General features: G+C 35.7%; 1 protein-coding gene across 1 annotated transcript in view; it reads right to left on the reverse strand.

Annotated features, from left to right (window-relative positions):
* Positions 1–8,521: 8,521 nt before the first annotated feature.
* The window catches only part of PLCXD2 (phosphatidylinositol specific phospholipase C X domain containing 2), an 84,160-nt gene continuing 68,272 nt past the window's right edge, over positions 8,522–24,409 (reverse strand). Inside the window, exons 2-4 of the mRNA XM_053706946.1 lie at positions 22,977–23,437; positions 13,970–14,211; positions 8,522–10,338 (exon numbers count right to left, since the gene is read on the reverse strand). Coding sequence (XP_053562921.1) covers positions 10,182–10,338; positions 13,970–14,211; positions 22,977–23,437 — 860 coding nt within the window. The 3' untranslated portion in view covers positions 8,522–10,181. The remainder of the gene's footprint in view (positions 10,339–13,969; positions 14,212–22,976; positions 23,438–24,409) is intronic.

Consider the following 24,409-nt stretch of genomic DNA (forward strand, 5'->3'; position numbering starts at 1 on the left):
TTGATGTTGCTTACCTGGCGGTGGTAAACAAAATAAGACCATTTATAAAAAATCCGATAGTAACAAGTAAACCAATTGTTATTTGTAAACGGTGGTCTTTGAATATATAGAGTTCAAAAGAAAATCATATTTGAAGTACTTTATAACACCACCTAACTGCCAGGAATCGTTGCAATCTAGTTTGCATCGATGCTTAAGCACTCCTATTTTAAGTAAAGCACTTTACACCAGAGTATCCTGCTGACAATATTAGATAATAATACACAGTAATAAATCAGCTGATTACACATTGGGTCTATATTTATGTTTAGCTTATGAGTGGGGCACAATCAGTATTAATAAAGACATTCAATTGAAATAACTTTTGATAAACCCTCAGAGCAAAACATTAGACTGTCCTCAAACCCATAAGAGAAACAACGGACATCAGCCATTACCTAACAAGAACTCAGGCCTCTTTAATTACCCACATTCACTACTAAACAGTAGTGCACTACCAGAACAGTATTAAAGATATTAAAGATTCCAATACTCTTACAATTAGAGGAATAGTTCTGGACCCCATTCCAAAGGTGTATTAAATTCTAGATCCCAGTGGGCCAGCAGACAAGAGAGAGCCACACTATAGAGTACAGTGATACTACCCTAAATCTAGGCTGGGATTAGTGATTACCTATACACATACTAGGTGACCGACTTGTATAGGGATCTTAGAGTGAAATCTATACTATATATATCATAACAATACATCATTACCAATATTCTCAATCCATATGTGATAATCTGTTCTGAAATACTAATAGTGTAAATACTTCTAAAATCACCCAAATAGTGGGAAGACACCCTGGGATGTACCACGCAGAATATCTTCTAACTATTAATTATTATATACTGATACTCAGATAGCCTGTGGGGGCACTTCAAACCCAGGTCCACAATAAGTGATTATTATCACTCACACGCATCTCCCAGAGGAAAGTGCAACATATAAATAATATGGTGGTATCATATAATTAAAGATACTCCATTTTTATGTACAGAACAATAAAAGGGGCAACTATACCTCGAATGTGATACATGACCTTAATAACAAGAGTGAAACATTAGGTGTATTTAGCACCCATACAATTTATGGCATATCCTCTGGAGAGCATACTGTTTTTTTTTTCAGTAGATATAATTTGATCCCGGAGGAATAACCCTCTCTCTGGGCCGCATTTCTTCACTACCACACTGTCTGTGACTTTTTAATTTTCATATATTCATTTTAATATTTATATTAAAAGTTAAGTTTTAAATCCGCCGTTTGTAGGGCTTCTTTACCTATGGTATCATTAGCAAGTATTTGACCCAGTGCTGTTGAGTGCTATTCATGTACATTCTTCCAATTGCGTTTAGCAATTGATATTCTCTAGTCTGTTTCTCCCAATGTACAGCACCTAAGTCCCCAAGTTTAGCATTATTATCTCTCATACAATATAAGAGACAAGAATACAACGAGGGACACAGCACCAGTAGTGCCGTCGTCTTTTTCTTCCTTGTTTTTCAACACGTAATTGTAACTTAGGTTAGGTTTTATTTTACAGGTAAATTTGTCTTTATTTTAACTAGGTAGTTATTAAATAGTTCACTATTTAATAACTATTGTACCTAGTTAAAATAAATACAAAGTTGCCTGTAAAATAAAAATAAACCCTAATCTAGCTACAATGTAGCTATTAGTTATATTGTAGCTAGCTTAGGGTTTATTTTATAGGTAAGTGTTTTAAATAGGAATTATTTTGTTAATTGTAGTAATTTTATTTAGATTTTTTAAATTATATTTAAGTTAGGGGGGTTAGGGTTAGGGTTAGACTTAGGTTTAGGGGTTAATAACTTTATTATAGTGGTGGCGACGTTAGGGGCGGCAGATTAGGGGTTAATAAATGTAGTTAGGTTGCGGTGACATTGGGGGTGGCAGATTAGGAGTTAATAAATATAATGTAGGTGTCGGTGATGTTGGGCACAGCAGATTAGGGGTTCATAAGTATAATGTAGGTGGCGGCGGTGTCTGGAGCGGCAGATTAGGGGTTAATAACATATGGATGCCTCAGCCAATAGGATTTTTTCTTGTAATTTCTTTATTATTTTCTGTAATTTAGTGGGGTTTTTTGTACTTTAGATAATTTTATTTAATTGTAATTAATTGTATTTAATTTAGGTAATTAATTTAATTGTAGTGCAGTGTTAGGTGTTAGTGTAACTTAGGTTAGGTTTTATTTTACAGGTAAATTTGTCTTTATTTTAACTAGGTAGTTATTAAATAGTTAATAACTATTTAATAACTATTGTACCTAGTTAAAATAAATACAAAGTTGCCTGTAAAATAAAAATAAACCCTAATCTAGCTACAATGTAACTATTAGTTATATTGTAGCTAGCTTAGGGTTTATTTTATAGGTAAGTATTTAGTTTTAAATAGGAATTTTTTAGTTAATTGTAGTAATTTTATTTAGATTTTTTAAATTATATTTAAGTTAGGGGGGTTAGGGTTAGACTTAGGTTTAGGGGTTAATAACTTTATTATAGTTGTGGCGACGTTAGGGGCGGCAGATTAGGGGTTAATAAATGTAGTTAGGTTGCGGCGACATTGGGGGCGGCAGATTAGGGGTTAATAAATATAATGTAGGTGTCGGTGATGTTGGGCGCAGCAGATTAGGGGTTAATAAGTGTAAGATTAGGGGTGTTTAGACTCGGGGTTCATGTTAGGTTAGGTGTAGACATAAATGTATTTTCCCCATAGGAATCAATGGGGCTGTGTTAGGAGCTTTACGCTGCTTTTTTGCAGGTGTTAGGTTTATTTTCAGCTGGCTCTCCCCCATTGATCCCCATGGGGAAATCGTGCACGAGCACGTTTAGCCAGTTCACCGCTAACGTAAGCAGCGCTGGTATTGAGGTTAGATGTGGAGCAAAATTTTGCTCTACGATCACTTTTTTGCGGTTAACGCCGGGTTTGTAAAAACCCGTAATACCAGTGCTGTCTGTAAGTGAGTGGTGAGCATAAACTGCTAGTTAGCACTGCACAGCTTCTAACGCAAAACTCGTAATCTAGGTGCTAAGCTCCCCATTGCCCTGAAAAGGGCATTTGGATGGGCATTGCCCTTAAAAGGGAAGTTAGCTTGTTTGCCGCCCAAACCCTAACCTACAAATAAAAGCCACCCAATACACCCTTAAAAAAACCTAACACTAACCCCCTGAAGATCGACTTACCGGGAGACGTCTTCATCCAAGCCGGGCCAAAGTCCTCAACGAAGCCGGGAGAACTCTTCATCCAAGCCGGGTGAAGTGGTCCTCCAGACGGGCAGAAGTTTTCATCCAGGCAGCATCTCCTATCTTCATCCATTTGGAGCGGAGCGAGTCCATCTTCAAGACATCCGACGCGGAGCATCCTCTTCATCCGACGACTAAAGCTGAATGAAGGTACCTTTAAGTGAACAGCCAATATAATGCAAGCTCAATCCTATTAGATTTATTTAAATTATATTTAAGTTAGTGGGTGTTAGGTTTAGGGTTAGACTTAGGTTTAGGGGTTAATAACTTTAATATACTGGCAGCGACGTTGGGGGCGGCAGATTAGGGGTTAAAAAGTGTAGGTAGGTTTGCGGCGACATTGGGGAAGGCAGATTAGGGGTTAATAAATATAATGTAGGTGGCGGCGATGCTGGGGGGAGCAGATTAGGGGTTCATAAATATAATGTAGGTGGCGGCGATGTCCGGAGAGGCAGATTAGGGGTTAATAATTTCATTTTAGTGTTTGCGATGCAGGAGGGCCTCGATTTAGGGGTTAATAGGTAGTTTATAGGTGTTAGTGTACTTTTTAGCACTTTAGTTATGTGTTTTATGTTACGGCGTTGTACCATAAAACTCATAACTACTGACTTTTAAATGCGTTAGTACTCTTGACGGGGTAGGGTGTACCGCTCACTTTTTGGCCTCCCAAGACAGACTCGTAATACCGGCACTATGGAAGTCCCATAGAAAATAGACTTTACGAAGTTTGCGTAAGTTGTTTTGCGGTAAGGCCAAAAAAGTGTGCGGTGACCCTAAACCTTCAAGACTCGTAATACCAGAGGGTGTAAAAAAGCAGCGTTAGGACCTCTTAACGCTGCTTTTTTACCCTAACGCACAACTCGTAATCTAGCCGTAAGTTAACAAAGTACAACCGCAATTCCAAAATAGTTGGGACAGTATGGAAAATGCAAAAAAACAAACAAAAAGAGTCATTTAAAAATAGAATTCACCCTGTACTATATTGAAAATACATTATTAACACATTATTTGATGTTTTACTTTGTGAATTTGATGTATTTTTGAAAATATACACTTATTTCAAATCTGATGACTGCAACACACTCCAAAAAGTTGGGATAGTCGACTTTTTACCAGTGTGTAACATCACCTTTTCTTTAAATAACACTTATTAAGCGTTTGGGCATTGAAGACACCAGTTGGTGAAGTTTAGCAAGTGGATTTTTCCCACATTCATCCATTATGCATGTCTGACGCTGTGCAACTGTACAGGGCCTCCGTTGCCTTATTTTGTGCTTCATAATGCGCCATACATTTTCAATCGAAGACAGGTCAGGACTGCATGCAGGCCATGCTAGCACCCGCACTCTCTGCTTACGCATCTATGCGCTTGTAATCAAGGCAGAATGTGGTTTGGCCTACTGAAAAATGCAGGGACGTCCCTGGAAAAGACGCCATCTGGATGTAAGCATATGTTGTTCCAAAATGTATACATGTCCATATGCATTAATGGTGCCCTCACAGATGTGCAAGTTACACATGCCACGGGCACTGACACCCCCAATACCATGACAGATGCTGGCTTTTGGACCTGATGCTGATAACAGCTTGGATGGTCCTTTTTCTCTTTGGCTCACAGAACATGACGGTTGTTTTTTCCAAAAACTATTTGAAATGTTGACTCATCGGACCACAAAACATGATTCCTCTGTGCTTACTTTCCATCTCAGATGAGACTTGGACCCACAGAATTAGGTGGTGCTTCTGGGCAATCTTGATGTATGGCTTCTGCTTTGCATAGTAAAACCTTAACTTGCATCTGTGGATGCAGAGGTGAAGGGTGTTGACTGACTAAGGTTTACCAAAGTATTCCCAAACCCATGTCAGGATGTCCATTACAGACTCATGACGGTTTTTGAGACAGTGACGTCGCATTCAGAAGTGGTTTTCGGCCTTGCCTTTTACGTACCAAGATTTGACCGGATTCAGTGAATCTTATAATTATATTGTGCATTGTAGAAGGTGAAATGCCCAAAATCCTACCGATTTATTTTTAAGGAGTGTTGTTCTCAAAGTGTTGGATTATTCGCTGACTCATCTGTTGGCAGATTGGCAACCATCGACCCATCTTTGCTCTTGAAGAGCCTGTGTTTTCAATACAGTACAGGGTGAATTGTATTTTCAAATTCTTCTTTTTTTTTTTTTGCATTTTCCATACTGTCCCAACTTTTTTGAAATGGGGGTTGTAACTTTAAATATGCAAAGAGCGCTAATAGTGCATTTAAAAAAAAAATCAAACATTTTTGTTTAAATGTAATGTAATAATGTAGTGAAAAAATGTAAGGTAATTAATGAATGAGAAAAGAGAGATGCATGTTTGTACACAACTAATACCTTCCGTTGTATTAGAAAGCAGAAAAAAGACTAGGAACTAGATTACAAGTGGCGCGCTATTTAGCACTCCTGATTGAGCGTAATCTTTGCTAGAAGTAATCTTTTTGTGTGTGTCGGGTTACACACGTGTTACAAGTTGAAAGTAAAAAGTTTGTGTGTGAGCGAAACCTGTTAACATATTCTTACCATAGATGTCAATGGAGAACACAGAAGAAAAAACCTATATATATCTGTATATATTAATAGATATATAGGTATAGATATCTATTTTACATTATAATATATATATATATATATATATATATATATATATATATATATACACAGTGAAGAACATAGGAATGTAAAATATAAGTAATGTGATCTGTGTTTTGCGCTTTAGGTCTAAAGCAGTGTTGTATACCATATAACTTTGAGCCCTTATAAAAAATGTATATGAATATTTTTTATCAGATAGTGTCTATAAAAGTGTAACTGTACATTTTAAATGTATTTATGTAGTGTTAAGTGCAACTTTTTATTAGCGTAGGCAATTTCCAGTAGCACAATCGCGTTTACTTTCTACTTCAAATATGAACACTATTTCCGTCAGGTGTAAAATTGCAAAAAAACACGATATTGATTGCGTGCAAAAATTAGAGTGTCACATTAACAAACAAAAAAAACACAAACAAAACAAAAAAATCTTGGCTCATTGTCCTTTTAAAAATATTTTTATTTTACATTATACCTAATCAACAGCATCTCAGATTGTAGACCAATTGTTTGCTGCTGTTCACCAATACTTTATCCGTCCTCACTTTATAGGGAGTCACAATATTCCATCAGTCTAATAACTGCAAGTGTAACTAGAAACTTTCCCTTTCAAACAACAAATGGCCATTTTTCACATAAATGGTTTGTTAAGGCTCATTTTATACCTCCCAGGCTTTAATTAAAGTACTTTATTGTGTAAGCCATAAAAATGTTCCATACTGTAGCTACAATTTGATAGAGAGGCTGTGGGTACCTTTGTATTTTTTACACTGCTGGTGGACTTTCTATACATTATATTTCTTGAAGACATAGGGGTCTATCTATCAAGCTCCGAATGGAGCTTGATATTCCGTGTTTCTGGCGAGCCTGCAGGCTCGCCAGAAACAGCAGTTATGAAGCAGCGGTCACAAAGACCGCTGCTCCATAACCTTTCTGCCTGCTCTGAGCAGGTGGACAGACATCACCGGAATTCAACCTGATCGAGTACGATCGGGTTGATTGACACCCCCTGCTGGCGGCCCATTGGCCGCGAGTCTGCAGGGGGCGGCGTTGCACCAGCAGCTCTTGTGAGCTGCTGGTGCAATGCTGAATACGGAGAGCGTATTGCTCTCCGTATTCAGCGAGGTCTGTCAGACCTGATCGACACTGACGGATCAGGTCCACCAGACTTTGTTAAATAGGGGACATAGGGTCAAATTCCAATGGGAGCGCAAAATTGCGCTTTTGCGAGTGTGATACATGTGCTCCACTCAGTAATACCAGCGCATGCAAAAGTTCACCGAATGCATGGAAGCTTTGCGCTCATGAGAGCGCCCTTCCATAGGCTCTAATGGGAGCCTCATTCTCATGCATTGTGCAGTGATGGGCAACAAAAAATAATATATATGTATATGAATAGATACATATATATATATATATATATATATATATATATGTGTGTTTATGTGTATATACACATATTAAAACATAAATATATATGTATATAAGCATATACATATACTGTATATTAACAGTTTTAACAAAGTCCCCATAGACCACAATGTAAAGACACTTTTCCCCTTCGAACTGCTTCTTGACGTTATTATTTCATTAAACAAAGATGCTCGTATTTTTTATTTATTTAAGAACACTACACTTAACTTTGGAGACAATTGGGGGTCATTTTTAAAATCAGCCATAGATCTGATCTCTGGTTTATTTTTGGAGTGCTAATTGTTACCGCGAGCTTGCGGTAGTATTAACCAGCTACTTGTAATGGCTGGTTATATATTGTGCACCTGTAAACTGGCGAATTTGCCTATTTATGAGTGTGCAATAAATTAGTATTCCACTTGTCATCTAGCCCATTATGTTTTCTGTGCTTTTAAAGATTATATCTGAGTTATTCTACATATCCCAGATTGTGCTCTGTTTGGTACAAGGAATTATTGTGTGCATTGCCAGTGATTTATTGGGGATTGATTGTGTGCATTACCCATGATATTGTGGGGATTTATTCTGTGCATTATCAGTGATTTATCCTAAATTTATTTTGTGCATTACCCATGATTTTGTGGGGATTTATTGTGTGCATTACCAGTGATTTATTGGGGATTTATTTTGTGAATTATTTTGTGGGGATTTATTTTGTGCATTACCAGTGATTTTGTGGGGATTTATTTTGTGTATTACCCGTGATTTTGTGGGGATTTATTGTGTGCATTACCAGTGATTTATTGGGAATTTATTTTGTGCATTACTCGTGATTTTGTGGGGATTTATTGTGTGCATTACCAGTGATTTATTGGGAATTTATTTTGTGGGAATTTATTGTGTGCATTACCAGTGATTTATTGGCGTTGTATTGTGTGAATTACTCTTAGAATCAAACTGACTATAGGAAAGCTATGGAAATAGCAAACTCTCTTTAATGTAAGGCAGCAAAATTAACCAAATCGTGTGTTAAAGATATGTTTTATGAAACATCTGGACATTTAACCATATAGCCTCACACCTGGGACTTAAATAGGAATTCTAATAGGTTAAAATATGGGTTGTCTATACCTCCTCAACTCCCAACAAAAAAAAAAGCAGAACCCTCAAATAATATATTATTTGTATGTTTATTTACATTTAATTTTATTTTTATCATGGGCATTCATAATAGAGTTCTTTGTATAATACTGTGGAGTACAATGCGGTAGGGATTCAAAGATTTTAACAGAAACAATACCAAGAGACGCAATATATTTGGTTATATATAATTTTATTGTTAGGTTCAAATGCTTAGTATTTGTAACTTAATTTAATTTTATTTATATTAACAAACAAAAAATAACCTAAAAACTGTAGCCAGTGGAACACCATATTAAATAAAACAGAATAACCTATATTTTAACATATAAAAACTTCACTAAACATTCATAATTTAGTTTCTTAGTAAATTACTATATAATAGTGTATATTACTTTATTTTAGTATTTTAACATTACCACAATTAACCACTGTACGGAATGATAAATAGAAAGCAATTCATTTCATAAAAAAATAGTCTGCCAGTAATATAGCAGTTTTAATATCTATATTGTCTTTTAAACTGACCAAAATGTAAAAAGTAATTGTAAATACTTTTTAAGGTAAAGGGGCATGGAAGCCAAAGTTAATTTTCCGTAATAAAGTTTTGTTTAATTCAGTTTATTTCCGTTATCAAATGTCTTTGGTGTCCTTTCTATAAGAGCATATTTAGATAGGTCAAGGTGTGTGTACAAGTCTTGAGCATTATAGGTCAGCTGTGTGGGTTGTTATGTTATATAATACAACAGCAGGTAACACCCACAGCTCTGTCTTCTGCACACACTGGGTGCATCCTTTCTAAAGAAGGATGCACACTTTAATAAAGAAGAATGAACACAAACAGTGTGTCTAGCTATACATCTTAATTTATTGGTACCATAGAGTTTTACCATAGAGTGGCTGAAGGTAATGACCTTTAAAGCTCCCTCTACAAAGGCTTAGAGAAATCATTGTCAACAAGGCAAGGTATGTGTCAAATGTATAAGAGCCTGGAGAAAGATGTGTTCCATGCATATTCTTTTTAAACAATTACTAAAAAAAATTATATTTAACCCTATTTTGCCCAAGTGCTTTTATTGAGGCCTAGTTGTTCAATCAAATGAAACACTTTTTCATTGTAGCCGCCATATAAACGTGGTGTCTTTACCTTGGATTTTGAGACTACAAAGGCTGTTGCCATGTAGTGCTCAAGACACGTTACACTCCTGAGCATACCTCAGTATGCTTTTTATGGAAAGGAGCCTAGTTTCAACAAAGGATACCAAGAGAAAGGTAAATTTGACAACCGAAACAAAAACTGGAAAACTATTTGAAAACAAAAGCTTAACTATAATTCCCATGTCCCTACAGACTTATATATTACATTAAATGTATTAGTGGAAATTATACTGTATAATTCTCATACAATAATTCATCTGACTGCTATGATATGGACACTGACACGTCTCTTAGCTGAGATAACATACCTCATTGGTAAAATACAATTGTATGAAGCAATAATCAGGATCTATATCACTGACCAATGAAAGAGGTAGAAATATTCAGAATATTTCATTATTAAATGAATACCAGTTGCTTGCAGAGAGTTTGAATTCACAATGTACAGCTCAACTAAATCAACGTAAAAAAATTCAGTCCATGCACTGCAGTGAGTTGTGTTCCTCGTGAAATATGCAAGATGAAGTTGCTAGTTAATTGCTATATCTATTGCTTCGTAAAAGCATATAATTTAACCCAATTACAGTTTCTGCAAAATCAACCAGTTCTACAAAGTCTGAGGTAATAATGTTGACTCCCACTGCACCAGGTTTCTGTGCTTTTACCCAATTCAAAATCATTGGAAGGTTCCTAGATAAAGAAAAAAAAAAAGGACGTTAAAATGAAATCTTGTATATCAGTCAGTGTTTACTAATACTGTCTATATTATTTACTGTGCGCAAGTTAGCCGTATCCATGGTTTATTTATTTATCTACATTTAAGGCATAATACCCTATTATTCCATTAAAGGGATATGAAAGCCAAAACAATTATTTTGGGATTCAGACAGCGTATAACATTTTAAAAAAAAAGTTTCCAATAAACATCTATTATCAAATTTGCTTATTTGCCATGGTATTCTTTGTTGAAGAGATACCCAGGTACCTAGTATTCCAAACATGTGCATTCTCCTGAGCCTTACATCCCTGCTTTTCAACAAAAGATACCAAGAAAAAAAGAAAATGTGCTAAAAAGAAGTATATATATATACATATCACTTAGCATAGCATCAGGAGTTAAATGTATTTGGATTTTCCTAGCTTTAACTGGTGACAAAATTTCTTCATCACACAAGTATCTCAATTTAAACAGTCTATTTTGTTTTCTCATGAAAGGGGACTAGGGAGTTGTTTGTGTTCTAAAGTTATAATTTTGTTTTTTTTATCCATTATAAAAACTGCAAGCTTGTCAGATATTTTTCATTGGAAAAATTATAAAAAGTTTCCAACTAGGAATTGTTTTTATCATGCAAAGACATTCATATAAACAATAGTGACTTTATCTTATTTTCGGTACATATTTTTAGAATGGGAAAATAGTGCCACCTTGTGGTATTGGATATTCGTTAGTTATAAAAAAAATATGTTTCTGTTTATTATTCATAATTACAATTAAGCAAGTTACAAGTAACATTTCCAATTATAGCATGCTGTAGGAGGTCTTAACATTTACATATTATTATTATTATTATTGGTTATTTGTAGAGTGCCAACAGATTCCGCAGTGCTCGGATTTCTAGCAGCGCTGGGATTTCTAGCAGTTAGGTATCATACTGCTAGATACCAAGGGACAACAACCAAAGCAGAACCAAACATTATGGTCATATCACACCCAACCAAAATGGGTTTAAACAGAGATGAATCCAAAATCTACAGCATCTTACGGACTAAGCACATATTCCTGTCACTGATGCAGTACTTATCACACCACACATAACTTCCTCACACAGGACTATAACTACAATATTAGTACTTTTAATGATATTTTGTTGTTCAAAATGATTTAGGAAAAGTGATTAATAATTACTTTTTCTACAATTGCATGTCTCTGAGGGCCCAGAAATGGATCATATCAGGATAATATATATATTACTTGGCATAGTTAAGTTGGGTAAGAGTTAACCAAACTTCACATGGCAAATTATTATAGTTGTTTTATACTGCAATATTTTTCCTAACACATTTGTAAATGGATCACACAAAGGGGTCAATTCTTACCTTTATAAAAACAAATTCTCTCGATATTGTGAACAGTGGAATGGACTTTTTTTTTTTCATTAACAAATCGATCACAATCTTTTAGAGTAAAAATATCTAAACTTGATCATTGCCCCAAGATTCGATCTCCATTTTCCCACAACAGCACCCTGAACTACCAATAATAGATGCCGATCACAGAAAACTGAGATAGGTTAATAGAGTCCATGGGGGTAGATTTAGTAAGCAGCGGATGCTGCTTTCTATTCCCGTAGTTTCCAGCTTACCAGAAACTCAAGTTAAGAAGCAGCGGTCGTAAGACTGCTGCTCCTTAACTTGTCTGCCACCTTTTTAGGATGATTGACGACCCTGCTAGCAGCTGATTGGTTGCAAATGTGCAGGGGGCGGAATTGCACAAGCATTTCACCAGAAATGCTTGCGCAATGTTAAATGCAATGTTTAGCAATGCCGGGCAGACATGATTCGCCACAGTGTGTGTTTTGCAATTGGATAGAGTGATGTTTATGATAAGTGTTAAACAATCTGAATATCAGAGTATATTGCACATGCACAAGATAATATAATTAATCCAGATCATCTTGGTATGTGGTAAACATGTTGAAATGGCAAGTTTTACACTTTATCAAAAACCTTTGAATTTTGAGTTAGATATGTTCATGTTGTTGTTGAGACATAGTGCAAAACTTGTGGTCCGATGGATTGAAATCCCTTAAGTTAATGGAACAGTCTAGTCAAAATTAAACTTTTAGGATTTAGATAGAGCATGCAATTTTAAACAACTTCCAAATTAATTTTTATCATTAAATTTGCATTGTTCTTTTGGTATTCTTAGTTGAAAGCTAAACCTAGGTAGGCGCATATGCTAATTTCTAAGCCATTGAAGGCTGCCTCCTATCTCAATGCATTTGACAGTTTTTCACAACTAGAGGGCATTAGTTTGTGTGTGCCATATAGATATCATTGTGCTCATGCCCATAAGAGTTACTTATGAGAGGGAACTGATTGGCTAAAATGCAAGCTGGTGAAAAGAACTGAAATAAGGGGGGAGTCTGCAGAGGCTCAGATACATGGTTATCACAGAGGTTTAAGGTATATAATATAACCATGTTGGTTATACAACAGTGGGGAATGGATAATAAATGGATTATCTATCTTTTTAAACAATAACAATTCTGGAGTAGACTGTCCCTCTAATGGTGTCCATGCATCATATGAGTGACTTTACACTATCTGCTTGGATCCAATCCAAACTTTTCCCAATACAGAAATTGTGTAATTGATTGCATTGCAACTGCCCCGAATGCATATTGGGAGTGGATAAATAGGATCAAAAATATTAGAATTAACCCAATAATATAAAATTGCTGTGTTCTCATTACTGTCAAACTGCTTCATACAAACACTAGTTCATTTATTATATATTAATGTTAATACTCTCTATATTTTGCTTTGCATAATTCAAGTATTATTGTACTTACAGATATTGTTGCAGTGTTCTCATCTATTTAATGGGCACACCACCAGCTGATTTTACTGACCACCTGGCTAAAATTTAAGCCAATATTAAGCAAAATTGAGCTAAGTTTCCTCTTACTATACTATTGCACAGTATTCCTGTTTTGAGTAAGAGAACACTTGACTCAGATCTCTCTTTCACTCCCCTTATTCAGTCTGCCATTTCTATCTTAAAAAACATATCCAAAATGTGCCACTCCCTCACACAAGACACAACTATTACTTTAATCCACTCTCTCATCATCTCCCACCTTGACTATTGCAACTCCAACCTCTCCGGCCTCCCTAGCTGCCATCTATCTCCCTTACAATCCATAATAAATGCCTCTGCCAAAGCTGATCTTGCTTACATCATGCTTCTCATCTGCTGCACCTCTCTGCCAATCCCTTCACTGGCTTTCTAAATCCTCTAAAATAAAAACACAAAATCCTGACTCTGACATGTAAGGCCCTCAATAACACTGCTCCACCCTATATCTCCAACCTCGTCTCTAGATACTATCCTTTCCATCCCCGTTGCTCTGCTCACCTCCCTCTCTCCTACTCTCTTGTTACCTCCAAAGGGCAGGCCTGATTCACAATATTTTAGTGAAGGTAAATGCGTTCTCTTAACAAGGAATATTTGTGTGAGACATTAAAAAATAGCAGCATAATTTCAATGTTTTGTTATATATCATAATAAAAAACAATATTTTAACTATATATTTACCTGTGAACAAGTGTATTTTTTAGTCCAGATTTGAATCCACGGACAATAGTTTTTACACGCGGAGTAAGAATTGCTTGTGAAACATGGAAGGTTCCTCGTTTTGATCTTTCTCCGAGTGTTGTCTCTAGAAACTGAATTAGCTTGTGCACATTTGTTGTATTCGCCCAAGGAGCTGGCATTTTGTTTCCTGGCCACAGAAATGTGTACTCATTCCATATATTATAATGATAGAAAATCAGAACCTGGTCAGAAGTAAAAAATACAAGATTAGCATTTTTTATTAAAAATATAGATAGGTAGACATATGTACTGCACTGACAATATAAACTGGTCTTTATCAATTTAATTAGCAAAAAATATTTTGTAATTTAGATTAGGTTCATAAATAACAATGTTAAAAAAATAGCTGAAGAACATAAATTGCAGTTGTAATGCTAGTGTTAAGGTTTCTGCACTGCTAACTCCTGGCCAGGACTCACGGTCATGAATGCTCATTCAAGATTACAAATTGAGAAATGTAGGCACAAGCACTTTGAAAGGCACTCTTTTGAATGAGTTTGGACTTAGCATGCATGCAGGTGCAAACCCTATAAAAACCCATTCACAAAGGTGCAATTTTGTTTAAGGGTCAAGATACAAAGTAGTAAGGCATCGGAGTAACGATTTTAAGTTTAACCCCTTACATTTTTATTTTTGTATATATTTATTTTTTCTACACCTATTTTTTCTACACCTTTTCTTGAGGATCTCTTACTTTTGGGAATCTACTTGAGACTATCTAACTGACTATTTTCATTTTTTAATTATGGCATAACCTTGCAGCCAATGAGCCACTGTTTAGGGCCTAGTGTGCACTGATATGTGTAGTAACCTATTTGCTTTTAATGTTGTTTTTTGTATATTCAATTAAATTTTTATACCCTTACATATTTTTAGACACACTTTAGTCTGAGAGGCGCTTCTAAGTTTTTTTTATCATTGAAACATGTTGGTGTCCTAAAGTGACTTTTCCTGCAGATTTCATTAGATGTTAAGGATATCATTTAGTCATCACATCTACATATTTCCCTATACATATGTAAACGTGGACCCTGTAGACCAGGGGTTGCCAACCTTTCGGACCTCGGGGACCACTAAACAAACACATTTTCAATCCCGTGGACCACTAACATTAATTTTTTTAAAAAGGTACAAATATCTATAATGTGTGTGTGTGTATATATATATATATATATATATATATATATACACGGAGTGCAGAATTATTAGGCAAGTTGTATTTTTGAGGATTAATTTTATTATTGAACAACAACCATGTTCTCAATGAACCCAAAAAACTCATTTATATCAAAGCTGAATATTTTTGGAAATAGTTTTTAGTTTGTTTTTAGTTTTAGCTATTTTAGGGGGATATCTGTGTGTGCAGGTGACTATTACTGTGCATAATTATTAGGCAACTTAACAAAAAACAAATATATACCCATTTGAATTATTTATTTTTACCAGTGAAACCAATATAACATCTCAACATTCACAAATATACATTTCTGACATTCAAAAACAAAACAAAAACAAATCAGTGACCAATATAGCCACCTTTCTTTGCAAGGACACTCAAAAGCCTGCCATCCATTGATTCTGTCAGTGTTTTGATCTGTTCACCATCAACATTGCGTGCAGCAGCAACCACAGCCTCCCAGACACTGTTCAGAGAGGTGTACTGTTTTCCCTCCTTGTAAATCTCACATTTGAGGATGGACCACAGGTTCTCAATGGGGTTCAGATCAGGTGAACAAGGAGGCCATGTCATTAGATTTTCTTCTTTTATACCCTTTCTTGCCAGCCACGCTGTGGAGTACTTGGACGTGTGTGATGGAGCATTGTCCTGCATGAAAATCATGTTTTTCTTGAAGGATGCAGACTTCTTCCTGTACCACTGCTTGAAGAAGGTGTCTTCCAGAAACTGGCAGTAGGACTGGGAATTGAGCTTGACTCCATCCTCAACCCGAAAAGGCCCCACAAGCTCATCTTTGATTATACCAGCCCAAACCAGTACTCCACCTCCACCTTGCTGGCGTCTGAGTCGGACTGGAGCTCTCTGCCCTTTACCAATCCAGCCACGGGCCCATCCATCTGGCCCATCAAGACTCACTCTCATTTCATCAGTCCATAAAACCTTAGAAAAATCAGTCTTGAGATATTTCTTGGCCCAGTCTTGACGTTTCAGCTTGTGTGTCTTGTTCAGTGGTGGTCGTCTTTCAGCCTTTCTTACCTTGGCCATGTCTCTGAGTATTGCACACCTTGTGCTTTTGGGCACTCCAGTGATGTTGCAGCTCTGAAATATGGCCAAACTGGTGGCAAGTGGCATCTTGGCAGCTGCACGCTTGACTTTTCTCAGTTCATGGGCAGTTATTTTGCGCCTTGGTTTTTCCACACGCTTCTTGCGACCCTGTTGACTATTTTGAATGAAACGCTTGATTGTTCGATGATCACGCTTCAGAAGCTTTGCAATTTTAAGAGTGCTGCATCCCTCTGCAAGATATCTCACTATTTTTGACTTTTCTGAGCCTGTCAAGTCCTTCTTTTGACCCATTTTGCCAAAGGAAAGGAAGTTGCCTAATAATTATGCACACCTGATATAGGGTGTTGATGTCATTAGACCACACCCCTTCTCATTACAGAGATGCACATCACCTAATATGCTTAATTGGTAGTAGGCTTTCGAGCCTATACAGCTTGGAGTAAGACAACATGCATAAAGAGGATGATGTGGTCAAAATACTCATTTGCCTAATAATTCTGCACTCCCTGTATGTATATATATATATATATATATATATATATATATATATATATACATACACACACACACACATATACTGTACATAACTAGTGTAACCATAGTTAAATTTACATTATGTATATATTTACACATTTTTAAGAATATTTTTTGTGGAATTAACTAACTGAATGACAGAACTGAGAGAATACTTCCGAATGACAGATGAAGGGTGAGTGCCAAATTTTGAGCTGCAAACAGAGGCATAAAGTGGGAAAAAAAGAATTATGTTTAAAAGGACCACAAGACTTCCAAGTTACCTCCCCAGTTAGGAATTGTTCAAAACTACTTATGATCATGGACAGACATTGGTGTCATAAATTAAGTTTATATCAGAAAGCTCTCAATATTGATGTGAGCTAACCATGACTGATTTTACTGGCAATTACTATAATACTGGTGCGATATGGCCGATCTACTGGATGGCAATTAATGGAATTCAGGTGGAATGGATTTGTGTGCTGGAAAATTATTAGAATGAAAAATAATTAATATTTAATAATAAAAAAAAAAATGGAGGGGAGGAAGACAAACAGTCCAAATAAGTCCATCTGAAGGAATTAGGAAAACTACTACAAAGAGACAGGTAAAGGGAAGAAAATAAATGAAATATAAGAGAGATTTTTTTTTAAGATTTTCTTTTTTTATATACTAGAATTACACTATTTCAAGGCAAGACTATATCAACCTCTCTGAACAGCCCACCAGGCAGGAGGAGTTAAATATACAATCTAGCTATGCAAGTTGCGCAGTACTACGCAACGTGTGTAGGGAGATTGTAATTTAATTCCTCCTCTGGTTTTCACTGATGTCCAGTAGGGAGTTGCGGCACGACAAGGGTCACACCATCAGAGAAGATTAATTCCTGCCTAATGGTGTCAGGGACCACCAACATATTCTTGTGGACCACCAGTGGTCCACGGACCACTGGTTGGTGACCGCTGCTGTAGACTGTATACAGTTTCTCCAATAGGGATGAATGGAGCTTTAATGAATCAATACCATGCATGTTAACAAACCTCAAGAATGTCTCCAGTGGCCATTCCAGAGAATTTAACATATGTGCAAGCAATTAGACTGTTTGGAAATAGTTGTGAAATAGTGTTAAAAATTACCAAAATGCTCTTTCAAGGACTTATCAAGTGCCTAGAGGTGTTGAATTTGATAAAAAAATGGTCTTGCAAAGCTATTGAAAAGTGACCCGAAAAGATATTGTGACCACCAAGATCTTTTCAGCTCCATAGAGAAAATAGGACTTTTATCAAGGATCCAAAAAGCTGTTTATGAGTGCGAGAATCAGCCAAAATCTCGCTATTGTGATCGCACCGAATTAAAAAATAGCATTTCCAGCCCGAAAAAGTTTCAAAAACGCTGCTCCTAAAGGATTGTGATCAAGGCCCTTGTTTGGTTGGTTTTCTCTCATTCATACATCTCTTCACTGCTTTAACAGCCTCAACATTATTAAAATGGCTAGATATAGAAGAATTACGTATCCTAAATAAACTGCATCTAGCCTTAGCTAAACCTTGAGCCCCATACAAGACTAGTTGTTTTTCTTTTCTTTTGATTTTTATCTAACTGTTTTGAATTCATTTTCATATATACAAGAATTAGCAATTTTGAATTGCATATTATTCCAATTTTCTCTTGTAAGATGTATCGAGTCCACGGATTCATCCTTACTTCCCCTACAGGAAGTGGCAGAGAGAGCACCCACAGCAGAGCTGCCTATATAGCTCCCCCCCTTAGCTCCACCCCCCTGTCATTCTCTCTGCCTGCTTAACTGCTAGGAAGGGCAAAGTGAATGTGGTGACAAAAATGTTAGGTTTTTATTTTCTCAAGCAAAAGTTTGTTATTTTTAAATGGTACCGGTGTGTACTATTTACTCTCTGGCAGAAAAGGGATGAAGATTTCTGCAAGGAGGATGATGATCTTAGCATTTTGTAACTAAGATCCACTGCTGTTCTCACAAGGGCTGAAGAGTACAGGAAAACTTCAGTTGGGGGAACAGTTTGCAGGCTAAACTGCATTAAGGTATGTTCACTCTATTTTTTTCTAGACAGACTATGTTATTTCTAGAAAAGACTGGCAATATCCCCATGAGGGAAGGGTAAGCTGTATTCAGACATTTGGATAGGAATTTCAGCTTGCATGAAGGGCTCATTAGTTACTGCCTGGTGACACTGTTTGGTAAAAACTTTTTTGTTTATTCAGTGAATGATGCAATTATAACGTTTTTTTGAAGGGACTAAAGGGGTCATTGTGGCTTGTTTTTGAGTTTTCTAACCCACATGGTTAATTTAGAGACACTCTAGTGTTTGTCTGTTAGGCCTCAAAACATTGAGTGGGGTGGGAGGGGCCTATTTTCGTGCCTCAGTTGTGCAGTTTCTTTTCCTCTGAGACTTCTAACTGCTTCTCCAGAGGTTCCTGCCGTGTTTGAGGGCTGTAAAATAAGTTTTTTTCCCCACAAATTGTTCTGAAGGGCAATTAGGAGCCATAGCAGAACTGTGGCAAAGTGCTGAAAGTCTTTTTTTCTCCCCCTTCAATCCATCCTAAATGCCGCTGCTAGGCTAATCAACCTCTCCCGACACTCTGTATCCGCTACATCCCTCTGTGAGTCCCTTCACTAGCTCCCCATTCACAGCAGAATTAAATTCAAATCTCTCACTCTGACCTACAAAGCCCTTACCAATGCAGCCCCCCCCCTACCTGTCCTCACTCATCAACAAATATACTCCAGCCCGTCCCCTAAGATCCAACAACGATCTACTCCTTGTCTCTTCTACCATCACCTCCTCTCATGCTAGACTACAGGACTTCTCTCGTATGGCACCAACCCTCTGGAACGCACTTTCTCGAGCTGTCAGACTTTCCCCCAAAGTCTCCTCCTTTAAACGCTCCCTAAAGACCTTCTTGTTCAGGGAAGCCTATCACCAAATCAGTAACTAATGAATTCCACTTGCCTAATAGTTGCACTCATCTAACTCCACACTAACATCATTCCCACCTTTGCAGTCCCCACCTCCTGTTTCTCACCCTTTTACCCATTTAGATTGTAAGTTCCCACAGGAACAGGGCTCCCAATTCCCCCTGTATTTGTTTGTTAAATTGTATCTGGTGTCTCATATTGTACTGTCCTTTTATCTTTGTTACCTATGAACAGCGCTGCAGAATCTGTTGGCGCTTTATAAATAAAGAATAATAATAATAATAATAAAGGAGGTTTGGAGTACCTGCCTCTTCCCAGTCTGTTTTTACCAGGTGTATACATTTCATATTATCCCATCTTATGTCGCTTATAAACAGCATTTAGAGCTTGTGCACTCTTTGTTCTTTACTTCTAAATAATTTCTAAGGATCTAGTTAAAATAAAAAAAAAACTGCAAACATCAAATAAGTAATTGACTCTAATGTGAAATTAAAATATGTTCATCATTAGATAATGGACACAATAAGGATATTTTTCTACAAAAGTGTTCATTAAATGCATAATATTCCAGGGATTATGGGCCATAAAGCTTTTCTTAGTCAACACTAAATCTAGGTATTAGAATAATTTGGATTGCAAATGAATGTAAGCTATGGCAAGGTACTGGTGTAGTTATACTATAACAACACTTGCTTAGTCAACAAATCAGGGGTGGTGAGCCTTTTCGAAAGTGTGTGCAAAAATGCTTTTGCATGCCCATGGTACCTTGGTATCCTTAAAGGGATACTAAACCCAAATTTTTTATTTCATGACTCAGATAGAGCATGTGATTTTAAGCAACTTTCTAATTTACTCCTATTACCAATTTGTCTTAGTTCTCTTGCTATCTTTATTGGAAAAGGCAGGAATGTACACTTAAGAGCCAGCCCATTTTTGGTTCAGAACCTTGGTAGCTTTGCTGATTGGTGGCTAAATGCAGCAAACCAATCAGCAAGTGCTACCCAGGTGCTGAACCAAAAATGGGCTGGCTCTTAAGTTTACATTCCTGCTTTTTCAAATAGAGATAGCAAGAGAATTAAGAAAAATTGATAATAGGAATAAATTAGAAAGTTGCTTAAAATTGCATGTTCTATCTGAATCACAAAATAAAAAAATTGGGTTTAGTATCCCTTTAAATGGACATGAAACCCACATTATTTTCTTTCATGTATTAGAGAGAGCATGCGATTTTAAACAACTTTCCAATTTACTATTATCACATTTGTTTCATTCTTTTGATATTTTTTGTTGAAAAACATATCTAAATAGGCTCAGTAGCTACTGATTGGTGGCTGCACATTGATGCCTCTTGTGATTGGCTCACCCATGTGCATTACTATTTGTTCAATAAAGGATATCTAAAGAATGAAACTAATTAAATAATAGAAGTAAATTGGAATGTTGTTTAAAATGTTATTCTCTATCTGAATCATGAAAGAAAAAATGTGGGTTTCATGTCCCTTTAAGGAATTATTTTTACACACTGCTACCAATGTCTACATCTCATTCAGTACATCAGCCTTTATTTGTAGGGAAAAAAATTCCTCAGACAACTACTGTGACCCCTGTTACACACAGTACAACAGGATCAAGACTTAAATTAAATATTTTATCGGATTAGAGTATGCAATTGGACTATTATGGCCCTTCAAGATGTAAAATTATTTAAGTTTTTAGCTTCTAGTTTGCCCATTTAAAGGATTTAAAGACAAAGCTACAGCAAAAAAACTGTAGTTTTCTACAAGAAATTTGTCATGGGGATAGATAATATGGGGTAATGTCTTTGCCGGCACTGATTAAAAACCAAGAAGTAGGTACAGAGATGTAAAGCTTCAAGGTAGCTATATTTCATCATTGGTCATGTTTGCGCACTAACAAGAGAAAAATCAGCAGAAATGTAATTTTGTGAGCATCCACAAATTACATTTTAAATATCAAATTTAAATATTTATTATACTGATTTTATTACCAGATAAAAAAGACTTTAATATTGAATTTGCCACTCATGTGGATTTGGAGTTATGCTGATCTTGAATTAGAAATTCAATTTTAGCATATTTGAGAGAGAGAAAGCCTAAGGATTTAAAAAAAAAAAAACATATATATATAAATATATATATAAAAATAGGTAATGTAAAGGTTGGAGAAAGGGAAGTGCTCATTGGAGAATTGTGTTGTTTGTGCATCAATTAATCACAAACAAATCTATGTTGAAGATACTTTTGCTTAGAGAGCTGTTTTAAGGCATATCACCTGCATCTATTATTGATCAATAACATTCTTTATTTAATGTCATCTAAAGCAGGACACTGCAACAATAAGTGTCCAAATAGGACTGAACATGTTCCAGTAAGTTTTTTATTTTCATAGTTTTAAAATTTTAATACAATTGTAACCAAATACAGACTCTTAGAAATAGATTTATATCTTATTTTATACATGGTTTAAGGACAAATCTGCAGTAAAAATAAATCATTTACACAGAGAGTTTGCTTATAAACTCATTTAGCCTGTGTCTAGGATGATTAAAGGGACATGAAACCCATTTTTTTTTCATTTATGATTTAGAAAGAGAATGCAATTTTATACAACTTTCTAATTTACTTCTATTATCTCATTTGCTTCATTCTCTTGATATCCTTTGTTAAATGGCATATCTAGATAGGCTCAGTAACTGTTGATTGGTAGCTGCACATAGATGCCTCATGTGATTGGCTTACCCATGTGCATTGCTATTTCTTCAACAAAGTATATCTAAAGAATGAAGCAAATTGGATAATAGAAGTAAATTGGAATGTTGTTTAAAATTTTATTGTCTACCTGAACCATGAAAGAAAATTTTTGGGTGTAGTGGCCTTTTAACTAATAGTGTACTTTTGTATGTGAAGTCATTAGGAGATATAAAACTACAAATGGACTTATAAAGCATCCAAATAGTTCAAACTACTCCATTACAGTAAACATTTTTTTAATAACTATGTGTATTCATATAATGTTTAAAAGTAATAAATAAAAGCAGTTCTTAAACTTGAACATCCTTTAAGTGTAAACTCAGGTGATATTGAAATACATTTTTAATACATGAACTATAAAAATGTGTTACCTAAGTTTTATATATATTTCATATTACTCCTTGAAATTTTAACTTGAAATTGTGATTAAATTATATGAAGAATTTTGTCTAAAAATATAAAACTTACCTGGTATTCCTTTTCCCACAAATACTGCAGTGTAATATTTTCTACACAATCTGCCTTGCAAAGTTTATCTCCAAATACTTCCTGCAGCATGTTCACAAGATATATATGGTGCTCATGTTCCATTGCATAAAAATGATTGAAATCCAGCAAAACAACCTCTTTGCTATGACATGTCAAAAACTGGTTTATTTCGGTCAGCCCATCCCATACTTTTATTCCATATAGACCATGTATAAAATAAATGTCTCTTCCTGCTTCTTCTGGTTTTGAAGATACACGTAGGTCAAAATATCGAATGCCTGATTCAAGTTGTTCCTTAAATGTTAAACTTTGGGTAACAGACCACTTCTTCATCACCTTTTTCACCAGAGAGATTTTAGCTAGTCTCTTGATTGATGTTGTTTGGTCTGGACCAACAGGAGACTTTTCATCAACCCAAAAACTGAAAGAGTCATGTGATCCTATAATGAAAAGTAAAATAAATTTAAATAAAACCAGTAAAAAAGAACAAATAATTAAAAAAAAATAAAAATGTGCATATAGAAAAAAATATAGATGCAAGCAGGGATACCAGAAGTGATTGCTGCACCTACCCTATAAGTTGATTTCTGAGGTTAAACACAGTACTGGATCAACAAGCATGGTGTATTGTATATCTAATTTGCATCTTTTACCCAGAATCCTCTGGTGCATTGGTTATAATGTATACAGAGTACTTCTGGGGAAAATCATGCAGGGATATTTGCCTAGATGTACTAATTGCTTACATAATAATTTTATGGCTCTAACTTTTAGAAAATCAAGGATTTTTATCTCATGCTTTTATCTTTAGCATAACTTAAATGAATATTGCTTTTGCCCTGGAAATGAGCTTCAACTAGCAACACGTCAAACCTATCTTTGGCTGATGAGAGCTAATAAGCTTGAAACAGCTGTCCAGAAGTGGTTCTGTTTTGGCTGCACCTACACAATAAGGTAATTGCTGTGGTTGAACACAGTAATGAAAGCAAAAATCAGATATGTATATATAATTTTCATATCTTACCCAGAATCCTCTGGTGCATTGCTAACAATGAATACAGAGTACTTCCTGGCAAAAGCAAGCAGGGATACTTGCCTAGATGTGCTAATTGCTTATACATTCAATCATTCTATTCTTACTTGTATGAAATGGAGGATTTTAATCTCACACTTTTATCTCCACCAAAACTTAAATAAATATTTAAAACAGCAAGTATAACCTTACTAATTGCATTTCTGTACTATCTTTCTGAGGGTACTATGTATACAAACGTATTAAACATGATATAAAACTACATTTAAGTTACATATATAAGCTGTAATATGACAAGTTTACATCTGGTCCCATCCCCTCTCCAAACTGTCCCATTTTACAGATGCAAATATTCCAAAATCCAAACTATTATGAAATC

Source organism: Bombina bombina, chromosome 3 (assembly GCF_027579735.1).
Source record: "Bombina bombina isolate aBomBom1 chromosome 3, aBomBom1.pri, whole genome shotgun sequence".
NCBI lineage: Eukaryota > Metazoa > Chordata > Amphibia > Anura > Bombinatoridae > Bombina > Bombina bombina.